Here is a 15,614-nt window from a genome sequence, read left to right as displayed (position 1 = left end):
CGCAGGAGGGGGGGGGACGCGGGGGTCGGGGGCGTGGCGACACGCCGGAGCAGGGGGTACACGGGGGCCGGGGCAGGAGGACATGTCGGAGCAGGGGGACACGGGGCGCCAGGGAGCTGCGGAGACTCCAGGAGACGGAGACAGGGGCGCGGGGTCGTCCAAGGAGGGGACACGAGGACCTGGCACCGGGGACCTGCGGGGACGCCAGGGGCTGGGGGCGCGAGGACGCCAGGTGGAACTGGGCAGGGGGTGCTCGGGGACGCCAAACGTGGAGAGAGCGAGGAGGTTTGGGATGGCTGGGGGTTGATGGCCCAAGGATGCGGAGGTGACGGGCTGGGGCCCAGGTGGGTAGAGGGGGCGAGGGACCGCGGAGGCTTCAGAGGCCGGGAGGCCTGGGGCCGGGGGAGCGGCACTGGAGGGTGGGTCCTGCGAGTGGTCCTGGACCACCACCCGCTGCAGGGCAGTGGCCCCCGGTGCAGCTGGGACCTGGGCTGGGGCGCTCTAAGGCTCCTGGGAATGGTGTTGCCCAGAAGGGTTTGCGGGGAGGAGTGAGTGCAAAGATGTGGCTAGGATGGGTGCCCCCAATGAGCTGGAGTCAGGCAGTCACCCATGGGGTCAGAGGCAGACTCCAGGGTCAGGTCCAGGGCTGTTCAGATCCACTGGCAGCTCCCAGACCCTGACGCTGGCAGCTCCTGAGCTTCATAGCACGTCCAGAGGCATCAGGTTGATGATGTACACGGTCCCTTCTCCGCTTGCTTGTCCTCTGTGACTTTACCACTTCACTCCTGTGTCTCCAGCTGTTGAAAAAGGAATGAATTTGGGGCACCTGGGTGACTCCGTCATTAAGCGTCTGCCTTTAGGCTCAGGGCGTGATCCCAGGGTCCTGGGATCGAGCGCCCTGCATCAGGCTCCCTCCTCTGCTGGGAGCCTGCTTCTTCCTCTCCCACTCCCCTTGCTTGTGTTCCCTCTCTCCCTGGCTGTCTTTCTCTCTCTCTGTCAAGTAAATAAATAAAATCTTAAAAAAAAAAAAAGAAAAGAAAAAAAGAAGAGGAATGAATTTACCTCCCACACTCTAAAAATGGATTTTAGGGGCGCCTGGGTGGCACAGCGGTTAAGCGTCTGCCTTTGGCTCAGGGCGTGATCCCAGCGTTATGGGATCGAGCCCCACATCAGGCTCTTCGGCTATGAGCCTGCTTCTTCCTCTCCCACTTCCCCTGCTTGTGTTCCCTCTCTTGCTGGCTGTCTCTATCTGTCGAATAAATAAATAAAATCTTTAAAAAAAATAAAAAAATAAAAAAAATAAAAGTGGATTTTAAAATAAATTGGAGAATCAGATAACATTCACAAAGCCATTGCCTTCTCGGCCATGGTAATGATGCAAGTAACTGTTACCTGTCAGTACTGAATTAGAAGAGAGGAAAGGTGCACGTCCCATAGTTACTGGGATGTTTGGATGTTTGGGGTATGGGGAGATCTTTAATGGGGCAGAGGAAGAATGGGAGAGAGGCGGCCACACTGAAGTCACTTGTGTCTCTCCCCCACCCCCACCAGAGCCCCACAGCTAAGTACAGTGAACATTTTGGTATATTTCTAACCAAGTGATGTGACCAGGTTGGTTTGGGTTCTTGGGAAGTAACTTGGAAGCTGGATGGAGCAGGGAACAGAAAGGGGACCCTGCAGTAGCAGGGAAAGTTGATGAGGTTTTATTGCTGGGAAAACACCAGTGAGAGAAGGGCACAGGAGGGAGGAGAGGGGAGCAGATCCAGGTGCTCAGCACACCTGAGCGGACTTCAGGGCAGTGGGTGGACAAGGCAGACAAAGCGGGTGTTAGGGTAATGACCTTGTTCATTACCACATTCCCAGAGCTTACCCATACCTGACACGTTGTAGACACTGAGGACATGTCTGTTGATTGAATCTCCTGTACCATATTACACCACTTAGGACCCCATACTCCTTGGATGACATAACCCTGGCTGGAGGATACCATCTCTTGCTCTGCCCGTAGCCTTAGTGGAGGTGGCTCGCCACTCCCCCATGATGCATTGCGGGCGACTGTGTGTCTTTGCTCAGGCTGGTTCTCACTCCCATTACCTCACTCGTTCATTCACCCACACCTGCTAACCTGGCAGGTGCTGTGCTGGAGGCTGGGGCATAATCATAAGGGACATGGCCCCTGCCCTCTCAGGACTTACCTAAGATACCTGGAACTCCTCATCTCAAGCCCCATTAAAGCCTCCTACGTCTCCTTTCTAGAAGAAGCCTTCCCAACTCCCCAAGGCTGTCCCTCCTTCCCTCATTGTTCTTCATCAGAACTTTGAGCCAGTTTGTATTCCAGCGCTTACATTCTTCTGTGGTGGTCTGTTGACATGAGGAGGGCAGGGACAGAGCACGTCTCACTCACCCTTTTGTCCTCACTCAGGATTGGATGTGCAGCTGCTGCATTGTAATGGGAACGCACAGCTGAGCTTGGGGAACTGAATCTAGTCCTCGACCTTCCTGTTCACTGTCCCCATTGGCTTTTGTCAGAGACAGAGGACTCTTTCCCTGGGACTGGCCAGAGGTGTTTCTAAACAGTCCCAGTCCCTAGGCAGTGTTCTCAGACACCAGGGTGAATTTTGTCCCCACCTCTCCTTGTCACCCCCCATCCTGAGGAAAGCCGCCTCTCGGGACTCGTCTGAACCAGTGTTGGTGATCTTTAGTCCTATGACCTCACGACCTCCCATACTGCAGTCCGGGTGCTTTTTCCTCCTCTCTGGCCATGTGCTCTCAGACTGGCTGGTTGTCCCTTTAGAATCAGTGTTCACCTTTAAGTGAAAATGCTAATGCCTGCTTTGTGGGGGTGGTGGGGGGGACAGTCCATATAAAGAGGTATTTCTGGGCATGACACACAGGCCATCAGTAAATGGTCCCTCCAGGTCCTGGCACTAAAGACCTGGGTCTGGAATGAATGGTGGGTGGCAGCTCCTGCTGGGCGTGGTGGGGTGGGGGTGGGGGGCAGAGATATTAGGGCCCTTTGCGGTCTCCCCTGTTCTCGTGGTGCCCCTTGGAGGGAGGTAGAAAGCTATGAGATCTCATCCATCCAGGCTGAGCCCCAGGCTCACCAAGAAGCTGAAACGTTCTCAGCCCTGGACCGTCGGCCTCTCCTGCATGGTCATCTGGGAACCTAGTTCTACCTAGAAGGAGTCTCTGGGGTTGGGCCACGACCGCCACGGAGCCCGCCCCATGCAGCCCTTTTCCTGTGCTCCTACTCCAGCTGCCGGCACAGCCCATGAGGGTTATTTCAGAGCAGGAGATAGAGAACAGGCATCACAGGTCCCACGTCCGGGCCGAGAGAATGGGTATGTTCATCTCCAAGCCTGGTGCAGAGGTCCTTCACGAAGAAAGAGATGCTACGTTCAGGAAGGGTCCATGACAAAGTGGTGGTAGCCAGGGTGACTTTGGTAAGGGGCACCCCACAGTGGAGCCCACATGGAATTTCCATCCTTGGCACAGTGTTCCCTTTGTTTGGGGACCTCATGAGGCCAGCCTGCGGGCTGGCTGGAGGAAGAAGTTAATGAGGACTTCTGGGGGCGTCATCCAGCCTGCAGGCCCTCCGTGGGAGGTCATGTGGGCTGAGAGGTGACTCACTCGGGTCCCTTGAGCAAGACTTGCTTGCGGTTCTGCCCAAATTTCTTTGACTTGTATTCTGGCCTTGCTCTTCAATGAACGTGGGATGGCATGACCTCACTTGGGGGACAGCTAGGGGAGAATTACAGCCCCTCACAGGGATGGCTTGAAAGAGTGGACAGAGCGTGGAGCTGAAGTCATGCTTGGAACAGGCGGCTGAGGTCAGAATCGACATGTCCTATGCTTGGGAGGTGACTGGCTTGTCTCCAGGGGCCAGGTGGCCTTTGTCTGTTTCCTCACAGCTTGTACACAGCATCCCCAACGTAGAACATTGGACCGCTACCCACTTCCAACCCGGTTTTGCCGTTTCCAGTTAACTTGTTCGTGTCTCTCGAGGTTGAAACTTTAGAATCATCTTGGACTCCTATTTCTCCCCGAACCTCAGATTTATTCTTTCCTTCCTTTCTATCTGATCTTTTCCATCCCCCTCCAGCATCTCTTCTGACACTGATGGCCTGTGTCTGGCTCACCTTATCACACCTGTGGATTACTTGCTGTGAATCATTTCTTGGACTTGGGGTCTCCAGGGTGGCATGCATGAGACAATTGACTGAGGTACAGGAAGAGTAGGGTACTAGAACTTCTATAAATATGTATTTTAAACTAAAACTAAAAATTATGTGTCAAATATTAATTTGATATTGTGGCCCCATAATTTGACATGAGCCCCTATATATTGATATTTGATACATAACCTCACTTAAGTGGCCGCATGTCGTGTCATGATGATACACAAAGTATTCCCAGGTGCTGGTAGCTGCATTCTCTCTCATGAGATCATTTTCAGAGTATTTTATTTTATTTATTTTTATTTTTTTTAAAGATTTTATTTATTTATTCGACAGAGATAGAGACAGCCAGCGAGAGAGGGAACACAAGCAGGGGGAGTGGGAGAGGAAGAAGCAGGCTCATAGCGGAGGAGCCTGACGTGGGGCTCGATCCCATAACGCTGGGATCACGCCCTGAGCCAAAGGCAGACGCTTAACCGCTGTGCCACCCAGGCGCCCCCAGAGTATTTTAATGTATTTGAATTAGCAAGCTTAAATCGATTTATGGATTACACAAACTAGTTTTAACTAAAACTCAAAGAGTAAACCAATGGTTTCAAAGGATTTAAAAGATTCTTTGAAAAATAATCCCCCCAAATCATAAGCAAACAGGAAAACAAGATACAGGTTTCTTAACCCAAGTAGAAGCTGTTCACTGACCTCAATGCAAGGTTACTAGATACGGTGAAAGAGTTAGTAATTATCGTAATTATCAGAAACTGTGAAACTTAATTTGCATTTCTTATCATTAATGATTAGCTTCATTTTAAGTGGATGTTGTTCCTTAATTTACTAACCAATGGTGACAGATTGTGAAGATAATTTATACATAAAGAAATATATAAATATTTATAGGGATATTTAAAAACATTTAGTGATTGAATTCATGGTAATAAAAAAGTCTGGGTTCTAGACCAGTAAGTCTTAAATTTGGGGGGATTGTGAACTCCTTTGAGAACCTGATGAAAACCGGGTTCCTGTCCCCACACCCCACAAAAAGGCATGTGAACAGGAAATTTGAATACAATTTTAGAGGATGGTACTTTGAAGTTGTCCTGAGCCATTTGACTCCTATTCTATTGTCCCCATTCAAGCCTTTTGACCTACTGGGTAGGATCATCTTCCAAAATATCCTTGTCATGTTGCACACTCTAGACTCTAGAGCAGCTCCCTACTATGGTGGCCGGTCTGGAGCGTCCCAGTGGGTGTGACTTGTGTCACTGGTGAAGTAGGACTAATGATAGTTGAAACGCTGAAGTTCGTGAAATCATTTGCTCTAAGTGATGTTACCATAGTAATGTCATCCCCACCTAGTGCTCCCCAGTGGCAGGAATTTTGCACAAATAAGGCACTTTGGTAGGAGGACATCACACCCGGGATAATTATGTGCATGTGTGTCTCTGGGGAGAAAGTTGAGGGTGGCTGTCCTCCTGCACACAGTGTCAGCTCCTTAGCCAGCCCCTTGGAGCAGCTCTGCCAGGACAGCATTCCCAAGACCAGGGCCCACGGTTGCCTTTTCACAGCCCAGAGAGCCTTGTTCAAGGTCATGGACCCATGAGTGCTCAGAAAATGTTTGTGGCTTGACGGTATAAAGAGCCCTTCCATAAGGTGCCATATGAAAGAGGATGTGAAGACCAATTTCCTTTTTACCTGTGGAGGAGAAATGTTACAGATACTTACTGACAAGCAATGGAATACATTTTCTCCTAGCATGGGATTTATTAACTATACTTCAAGTGGTTTTAAAAATAGGTGTCAGAGGACTTTTAGATTCTAGCAATGGAGACAAAGCTAATATTAAACTAATCTTCCTGCCAACGATAATTACAAACCTCAAACAAAATATAAAATATAGTCATTCTCAGGCACTGGAGAATCATCAAACTTGATGGAGATGGGAGTGGCTATAACCCGCGGAGTCAGTGCAGTAAAAGGAGTGACCATATGTCCCCAGAGGACATTCTCTGGCTTCAGGGTGCCCTGGGGATAGAACTGAAGATCGGTTGGACTGAGGAGCTAGATGCTAAGATCAAGGCTAAAGTACAGCTGGGAATTTAGTGAGGAAGTCCCAGAGAAGGGGCCGCAGAGAGGACCAAGCTTTGGGATCTGCACACGAACTTATTCAGAACCCACAGCCGAGTGCTGAAGTAGGTGTGAGGTGAGACTCCAAGGCACCCAGAAGAAAGCAACAGCTGGGTTGAGCAGAGGTTCTAGCAGCTGCCTGGTGCTGGGGAGATGAAGTAGGAATTCAGGTCCTACCAAGTTAGAGGGATATGGCAAACACCTTGAGCCTTTCACTGAAACTCCAGAAGGACCCCTTAAGACCACATTCAAGGACTAAGGGTTATGACAGGAAAATCAAAATACCACACTTACTGGAGCAAAGCCTAGAACTGAGTCTCAGCAAATCAAGGTGACACGGGATCAAGGTACCTGTCTGCTAGAAGCAAAGTCAGCACTCTTCAAAAGAAGATAATGGAATTCAGAGTCACTGGCGAGTGCTGCCCACTGTGTACAGCACAAATAAAGAATTCCTAGTGAGAAAATGTGACTCAAGAGGAAAACTAACGTCAGGAGAGACTCACACATGACCCAGACAATGAGATTAGCAGATGAGTAATATGAAATAACAGAAAGATGGGGATAATGGATGAAGTGAAAGGAAATTCAGGAAGGATTTGGGAACTCCAAAAATGAACCAAATAGAAATTGTAGAACTGGAAAATATAATATTTGCAATTAAAAATTCGTTGAATAGAATGAATAGATTGGATAATGCAGAAGAAAGGACACTGAACTGGAGGAATGGTCAATAATTACCCAAACAGAAGGACAGAAAGAAAAAACATTTAAAAATCCCCAAATAAGCAGGTCCCAGGGATTCAGGCCACCACAGTGGTCAAAGACACCAAGATATTTTAATGGAGAAAGGAAAGTCTTTTTTTTAGTAAATGGGGCTGGAACAACTGGTATCCACAGGCAAAATACAGCTTGACCCTCACCTCACAACGAACACAATAATTAAATCACAGTAGATTTCAGGCCTAACTCTAAGAGCTAAAGCTATAAGATTTCTAGGAGAAAAATGGAGGAGAGTATCTGTGAGACCTCGGGGTAGGCAAACGTTTCTTAGATAATGTACACTAATCATCAAGTACAAAATTGATAAATTGGATTTCATCAAAATTAAACATTTGTGCTTATTTAAAAATTCAATTATGAAAATGAAAAACGAGCCACAGTCGGGGAGAAAATATCCACAGTGCATAGATGTGACAAAGCACTTCTATCCAGAATATATAAAGACTCCTACAAATCAATAAGAAAAAATATAGAGATGAATCCTTTAAATAATGGGCAAAAATTGTGGACGGCAGTCTGGACATTTCTCAAAAAATTAAAAATAGAACTACCCTATGATCAAGGAGTCACGCTACTGGGTATTTACCCAAAAAATAGCGGGGCACTAATTCAAAGGGATACATGCATCCTCATGTTTACTGCAGCGTTATTTACAAGAGCCAAACTATGGAAGCAGCCCAGCTGTCCATGGATAGATGACTGGGTAAGGAAGATGCGGTGCATACATACACGGAATATTATTCAGCCATTAAAAAAAATGAAATCTTGCCATTTGCAACAATGGATGGAGCTAGAGAGCATAATGCTAAAAAAAATAAGTCAGTCAGAGAAAGACAAATATCGTATGATTTCACTCACATGTGGAATTTAAGAAACAAAACAAATCAGCAAAGGAAAAAAGAGAGAGAGACAAACCAAGAAACAGACTCTTAACTCTAGAGAACACACTAATGGTCACCAGAGGGGAGGTGGGTGGAGGGATGGGTGAAAGAGGAGAGGGGGATTAAAGAGTACACTTACCACGATGAAAAAACTAAAATGAAATGATTGAAATAAACAAATAAATAACGGGCAAGAGATTTGTAGGCTTGCACAGACACCTCGCATAAGAACATACACTAATGTTCTAACTGGAGAGGGGCTCGGCATCCTTTTCATCGAGGAGATGCAAACTAAAACCGAGTCGTACACCACTTCACCCCCGTTGGAATGTCTGCAGTGGAAAAGACTGGCAAAAGCAAGCGTGGCTGAGAATGTCGAGCACATGGGACTCTCAGACTTTGCTGGTGGGAGGGTAAATCGTGAGCCACTTCGGAATGCTGTTCTTAGAAGCATAACCTACCCTGTGATCCGGTCGTGCAACTCCTCGGTGTTTACCCATGGGAAGTTGAAAACACGTCCACAAGAAGATGTGTACAAGAATGTTCTTAGTAGTCGAAAGCTGACAACCAAACCAGTGCCCATCAACATGGGAATGAACAAGCACATTGTAGAGACAGAGGTAACAGCACTCAGCAGCAGACACTAACACACCATGTAGACAGTAACGTGGGTGAATCTCTGAAACGTTATGTTGAGTGAGAGAAGCCAGACACAAAACACTGAACGATTCCATCTCTATGAACTTCTAAACCAGGCAACACGACGTTACAGTGACAAGTCAGAGTAGTGATTGCTTTCTGGGGGGGGAGGGGGTGGAATGACCACAGAGCGGCAGGAGGGAATTTTGGGGGTGATGGCACGGTCGTAGACTTGCAGTGAGGTGGCTGCTTCATAGGGTGACCAGCTGTCCGGTTCACCTGGGAATACGGGCTTCCTGAGATGTCAGACTTTCAGTTTTAAAACAGGGACAGTCTCAGAAAAGCTGAAACCAGTTGGTCACCCCACATGACCAGCATGTACGCATTTGTCATAAAAGTTTTGCATGCACACCTACATGCACATGGAAGTACATCCACACTTAACCTTCATGCGTCTTATTACATGTAAGTTATACTCAACGCAGAAGAGTGTTTTAGGGGCGCCTGTCTGGCTCACTTGGTTAAGACACCCACTCTTGGTTCCAGCTCAGGTCAGGATCTTGGGATCCTGGGATCGAGCCCCTGGGAGCCTAGCGCGCTCAGAGACAAGTCTAGTTCTCTGCCTCTCTCTCCCTCTGCCCCTCCCACCACTTGCTCTCAAAACGAAATCGATGAATCTTTAAAAAAAAAAAGTAAGTGTTTTAAAAGGGAAAACAACCAAACCATTGAAAACAGAAGTTGACAACAGAAGAAAGCATTTGCCTTTCAGGCATCCAATCAAACTCAGTTTTGATGTAATGGCTTTGAAGGGACCATAACTTAAGGGGCTGCCCAGCACGTCCCCTGTACTCCTCCCTTCCTCCAGGACCTGGGGATGTTGGATAAACAAAGGGACGGTGTTCGCTGTATTCGATACCGCCTTCTGGGAAAGAGTTTAGCAGGTTGGGATAGTTCCATTTACGCCCTCCCTACCATTTGTTGTGGGGTCTCAGATACCCACGGACACAGTTTTCCTGCTGAAGGACCCCTGGTGACATCAGGACACCAAGACAAGCGGGTGATTCGCCCACAGCGCAGGTTGGCTTGGTTGGCTTGAGGTGAAAGGAATCTCGAAGCTCACCCCGCCCCCACCCCACCCCTGGCCCATTAATCCTCATAAGCTTTTCCAGACTCAGGCAGAGCCAGGGTATTCTGGGCTGTATTTGGATTTGCTGTTGTTTTCTGTCTGGTACTTGCCTGGGTGACCTTAGGTACAGGCAGGTCCCTGTGTGATCTGGGGGTTTGCACACACACCCACACATCTGGGGATGTGTTCTGAGGGGGAAGTCACCGTGTCCCTCCGCCGCTTACATGTAGCAGTTAGCTAATGCAGTCTTTCCCCTTCTAAGCATCCCCGTATTTCCCAGCAAAACACCGTCCTTATCAATTACTCACCCCCAATCCTCCAAAGCAGAAATTGAGCACAGATGTGTCAGATCGTTTTCATTATTATGGGAAGATGATTGCCATATTTTTGGAAGTGGCTTTTAAAAGCACTCCGTGTCCTCAAATTGCCAATTTTTAAGCCATACAAACATTTTACCAAGTTTTTGTTATGCTGAATAATGCTCTGAGGAGTTTCTCCCGAAAAAAAATCAGTGGAAATTTCTGCACTTGAAGATAGCACTGACCAATTGAAAACATTCTGGAGGGGCCCACGCTCTGCCTGGTTTCGCTCTCAGCTGTAACAGGGCTCGGGGCTCGGGGCCAAGGCAAAGCCTCCTTGCCAGCACCCAATCTATTTTAGGAACATAATAGAAAAATAGTTTGCCACTTACTCATTTGCATCCTGTGCTCAAGGTGAATTCTTTATATCCATCTCCCCAGAGAAAGAACAGTTTATAACATTTGCTACAAGCAGTTTAAAAAATTCAGCTTTGTTTCAAGCAGAACAAAGATTATATGGTGTTTTTTTTCTCAGAAACATTTTTCTAGCTCACAGCAAAATGTAATCACAATACAAGATAAGATCCTTGGAACGATCAACTGAAATAACCCCCCCCACACCCCCCTCCCTCGCAGAGTGCCTGGCAGAGACACGTGTATACATGCAGTGAAGCACCTACTGAATGCAGTGTGTGCACGGGAGAGAAGAAAAGGAGGGAGACTGGTTCCTGTCCTCAGTGGGTCTCAAGGCAGCAAAAGGAGCCAAGGCACGAGTCAAGTACAGAACCGCCCTTCTCCAGTGGAGCTTCTCCCTGGCAAATCAGGAAGGAACACCAGGTTCATGGATAGATGTGATTTTTTCCCACAGGAAGAGACGGTAGCAGAGGAAAGCCCCGGCAAGGGAGCTGGGCACAGCACCCTTGCTGTTACACGGGCCTCGCGGTCATGATTTCACTGCCCTAAGAACAAAATGTTAGACCATGACGGGTAGAAGGTTATGCCACCCCAAAATGTGCCTCTTTGGCGTGAGAGTTATTCTGAGCCGATTATTTTAAGAAACAGTAGACACAGGAGAAGCTCAGAATGCAGATTAGCAGTCGCCCTTTTGTGAGAGAAATTTGCATGTACAGAGGCAGCTCTGGGTGTGGGGGCGTCCCTCTCTACCAGGGAGAGAAGCTGACTCTGAACCACAAGGAACTCTGATCAGTGGGAAGGTGTCACTTGAATCTACACAACCTTATCCTTGCTTCCTGTGCTTTTCCTGCTGACCTCCCCTAACTGGACACCCACTCTGCCTTGTGTCTTTGGCTGAAGATGGCATTTCAGCCAGTGCCTTGGGCCACCTGGAGAGTTACTCCTTTTTTTCTGGGTACCTCCCATGTATGCATGCGGTGCACATGTTAATAAACTTCTGTTTGTTTTTCACTTTTTGTTACTCTGTATTTTATTACAGGGCTCTCAGCCAAGAACTCAGAAGGATAGAGCAAAAATTATTGTTTCTCCCCCACAACCGTCTCTGTGTCCTCTCTGGGAACACCAGTGCTATCATTCTGAGAAAGGGACTCTGGATCCTTGCTCAGCACCAGACCTTAGCTATTGACCAAAGATGCTGGGTGCCCTGATTGGGCAGAGATGAGACACCGCTCCCAAGAGGAAGGAGGGCCTCTGGCCTTGCGGAGGAGAGTGTGGATGGGAAGGGCAGGGACTGATCTGGGGGTTGGGCCAGGGCTGATCCCAGGAAGGAAGGCCACCCTCCAGAACAAGCCTAGAGAAGGGGACACTTTAAGAGGTGCCTGAGAGAGGAGAGCAAAGAAGAGATAGTCTAGGCCACGTATCTGCAGGTAAGCTTGTGCGCACCCTCGTGTGGGGGCGTGTGTGTGTGTGTGCGTGTGCACGTGCATGTGCGTGCTAGCAGAATACATCACTAACTTTCTGCTTCCCAGTCTTGGGCAAGAACTTGCTTTTTATCTTTCTGGGCGGTTGATGAATGCATTGTGGGGGAACCATCCACATGCAGGATGCTCCAATTATTTCAGTTCCTAAAGGAAATGTGCCTTGCACTCTGTTACGCCCACGGTCATATAACTGTGCTAGGCCCTCTTTGGGCGGGAAGCCCAACTTCTTTTTTTTTTTTAAAGATTTTATTTTTATTTATTCGACAGAGAGAGAAACAGCCAGCGAGAGAGGGAACACAAGCAGGGGGAGTGGGAGAGAAAGAAGCAGGCTCATAGCAGAAGAGCCTGATGTGGGGCTCGATCCCATAACGCCGGGATCACGCCCTGAGCTGAAGGCAGACGCTTAACCGCTGTGCCACCCAGGCGCCCCAAGGGAAGCCCAACTTCTTGGTTTTTTCATTTACCCACCATGCACCAGTTCACTCGCCATTTCAATAAATACTTGCTGACGGTCCTCCGGGAACAAGGTCCTCCTCCTTTGGTGGAGTCCCAAGGGAAGCAAAGCCTTTTCCTCCGTACTTGAAGACCCTCTTTCTCACTATTCTTTTTTTTTTCTTTCTGAGAGAGAGAGAGCGAGCGCATGAGGATGGGGGGAGGGGGAGGGAGAGTGGGAGAGAATCTTAAGCAGATCTCACCACCCTGAGATCATGACCTGAGCTGAAATCAGGAGTCGGACGCTTAGCCGACTGAGCCATCCAGGCGCGCCCCCCTTGAAGGTAGGACATCCTGTGGTTATTGGGGCTTTTAGAGTTGCCGGTCCTGGTGCAAAGAGCCTCTGCTGTGGAGTCTTACCCCAGCCTCTGTTTCTAGTTCTGCCCCTGGGAAGGTGTCTTCTGCAACCCGCCATGTTCCGGGGAGGATAATGGTCTACTCAGGCTTCAGTGCTTAGAGAAGCCGCCTTCACAGCCAGCCTGGAGAGGAAGAGAGAGACATGGAAGCAGATCAGGTACCTGCTTTCCCCACTTGGTTCCACACGGGCATTTCTTCCAGTGCATCTCCGCACTTCTGGGCGGGGGACGTGCGCGTGGAGGGCTTTGGTAATTCAGGTTGTCCGTTATGCTCTCAGGGGCTCATCATAGACTGTTACGGCCACATTTACTGTATTGCTGGCGTGAATAATTTAATTTATTGTACTCTTTACTTTTTTGATATTTTCTTTGGCCTTCTCACTACACAGTAGGCTCCCGAGGGCGTTTCTTTGTGGCTCCGTAGCTCTCTGGCACAGTTCCAGGGGCACGAGAAGGTTTTTGATAAATGCTTAATGAGGGACACGTTTTGAGATCCTTATGCAAGAGGAATGTTGTGCTCACTCCATTCTCTGTTGGTCAGACTGCTCTTGGGGCTTTGATCTAGTTCTGGGATAAATTTATGTGGGGCATTGAGGAAGTATCCAGAAGGGCAACTGGGAGAGGGGATTCGGTGATGTGAAGGAGCCGAGCGGAGTGGACCACTGAGATTGTGAAGATGGAGCAGCAGGCGTGGCTGCAGTTCGCTGATGCCACGTGAGGAAGACTTTCTCAGTGTTAGACCCTAAGGGCACAAGGAGCCTCCGGGCAGAACACACTTTCCAACAGAGGCCCAAGGAAGGGGCTAGCGTCAGGCTGGCGGTGCGCCCCCGCCTGTGTTTCCTTACCGCTAGCTCCAGGCATGACAATAGGAAGCTCTTGGAAAATGCACTTAGAATCCAGTAGTCGGGAAATGCTGGTTTAAATCGGGTCGAACAGGTTGCACCCCCATGGGACTTCTCAGGCTCTTCACGTTTTGAGATCCTTATGCAAGAGGAATGTTGTGCTCACTCCATTCTCTGTTGGTCAGACTGCTCTTGGGGCTTTGATCTAGTTCTGGGATAAATTTATGTGGGGCATTGAGGAAGTATCCAGAAGGGCAACTGGGAGAGGGGATTCGGTGATGTGAAGGAGCCGAGCGGAGTGGACCACTGAGATTGTGAAGATGGAGCAGCAGGCGTGGCTGCAGTTCGCTGATGCCACGTGAGGAAGACTTTCTCAGTGTTAGACCCTAAGGGCACAAGGAGCCTCCGGGCAGAACACACTTTCCAACAGAGGCCCAAGGAAGGGGCTAGCGTCAGGCTGGCGGTGCGCCCCCGCCTGTGTTTCCTTACCGCTAGCTCCAGGCATGACAATAGGAAGCTCTTGGAAAATGCACTTAGAATCCAGTAGTCGGGAAATGCTGGTTTAAATCGGGTCGAACAGGTTGCACCCCCATGGGACTTCTCAGGCTCTTCTAAACGCAGACGTGCATTGACTCTCCAAGAAAGGATTGCAAGGAATGGTCATTCTGAACACAACTGGCCACAGAGCCCTTGTCCTCGAATCATATCACACAGGTCTAGAATGCACAGAGCCCACTTCTGGAGATAACAGAGTATGGGTCTGTGGGACCAGATGTGGGTCAAGGGCTCCTCTGGTTGCCAGACTGCAGCAGAGTGACTTGGCCAACAAGCTGGGTGCCCTACTTGGAGCTTTCTGTGGCTGTCTTAGTTCATCCGGGCTGCTATCACAGAAAGCCATGGATGGGGTGGCTTACAAACAACAGACCTTTATTTCTCACAGTTCTGGAGGCTACCAAGCCACGGTCAAGGTGCTGGCAGATTTGGTGTTCACTGGAGGCCCACTTCCAGGTTGAGAGACTTGCTGTGTCCTCATGCAGTGGAAGGGAGGAGAGATCAATCTGGGGTTTCTTTTACAAGAGCACTAATCCTATTCATGACGACTCCGCCCTCATAGCCTACTCCCCTCCTAAAGGCCCCACCTTCTAATACCATCAGATGGGGGTGAAGGGGCGAGGGGGGTGGGTTTAGGCTTCAGCAGGTGGATTTTGCAGGGACCCATTGGTGGTTTCAGCATAGCCACCGGTGTCTTTTCTGTCTGGAATCAGAGTGCATTTTAGGTACATTTGCCCTGATAAATTGAAACACTATAAAACCAGGTTGGTGGTCACGTTTTAGAGTCTGTAGGCCGTGCATGGCATGAGTAAGAATTATTACACGATCCTCATTAAAATAACAGCCATTGCTCTGAAGGTTGTCTGCCCTGCTCCAAAGAACCCCCTTTTTGCTCAGATGTTTATTCATGTTCATCAACTGGACAGTCAATGGGCCATGGGTATGTGAGTTTGGGGTGGAGACTGAGTGACTGACAGCCAGGCAGGGCTGATCCTTCGTCCTTCCCAGAGCTGAGGGCTGCTGTGAGCAGGGAGAAGTAGAGAGGCAGGTTCCAGGCTCGCTGTCCTGGGCTTCGAAAAGCCACCTCAGGAGATGGCTAATAAAATCCCTTCTATTCCTGGTAGCTTGAGTTAATTTAGTAACTTGCAGCCAAAAGAATGTTTTCAAAATATACTGGAGACTGCCCCTCCCTGGCTTCCGGTGGTTTGCTGCAATCTTTGGCTTCCCCTGGCTTATAGAAGCATCCCCTCCATCTTGGCCTCACTTCCCCTTCTTGTAAGGACACCTGTCACACTGGATTAGGTCCCACTGTGATGACCTCACTTCAACCTGATGACCACTGTTTGCCTTTAGGTCCAAATGAGGTCACATGCTGAAGTCCTGGGCATTAGGACTTCAACATACGAATTCTGGGAGGACCCAATCTAACTCATGTGACCTTGGATGCCATAAA

General features: G+C 48.9%; 1 protein-coding gene and 1 long non-coding RNA gene across 2 annotated transcripts in view; one reads left to right on the top strand and one right to left on the bottom strand.

The window, feature by feature from the left end:
- Window positions 1-478: 478 nt before the first annotated feature.
- LOC109490690 lies at window positions 479-10,211 on the bottom strand. The gene is made up of 2 exons (XR_002144059.1): window positions 10,034-10,211; window positions 479-797 (listed from the first exon to the last, which is right to left on the bottom strand). It is a non-coding gene; the product is annotated as an uncharacterized LOC109490690 (long non-coding RNA).
- Window positions 10,212-11,722: 1,511 nt separating this feature from the next.
- RAB17 (RAB17, member RAS oncogene family) overlaps window positions 11,723-15,614 on the top strand; it is a 45,219-nt gene continuing 41,327 nt past the window's right edge. Inside the window, exons 1-2 of the mRNA XM_019806913.2 lie at window positions 11,723-11,865; window positions 12,790-12,925. Of these exons, the coding sequence (XP_019662472.1) occupies window positions 12,911-12,925 (15 nt within the window). The 5' untranslated portion in view covers window positions 11,723-11,865; window positions 12,790-12,910. The remainder of the gene's footprint in view (window positions 11,866-12,789; window positions 12,926-15,614) is intronic.

This window comes from Ailuropoda melanoleuca, chromosome 2 (assembly GCF_002007445.2).
Source record: "Ailuropoda melanoleuca isolate Jingjing chromosome 2, ASM200744v2, whole genome shotgun sequence".
NCBI classification, from domain to species: Eukaryota; Metazoa; Chordata; class Mammalia; order Carnivora; family Ursidae; genus Ailuropoda; species Ailuropoda melanoleuca.
The sequence above is the reverse complement of the archived record's forward strand: the minus strand, read 5'-3'. Positions and strand labels throughout refer to the sequence as shown.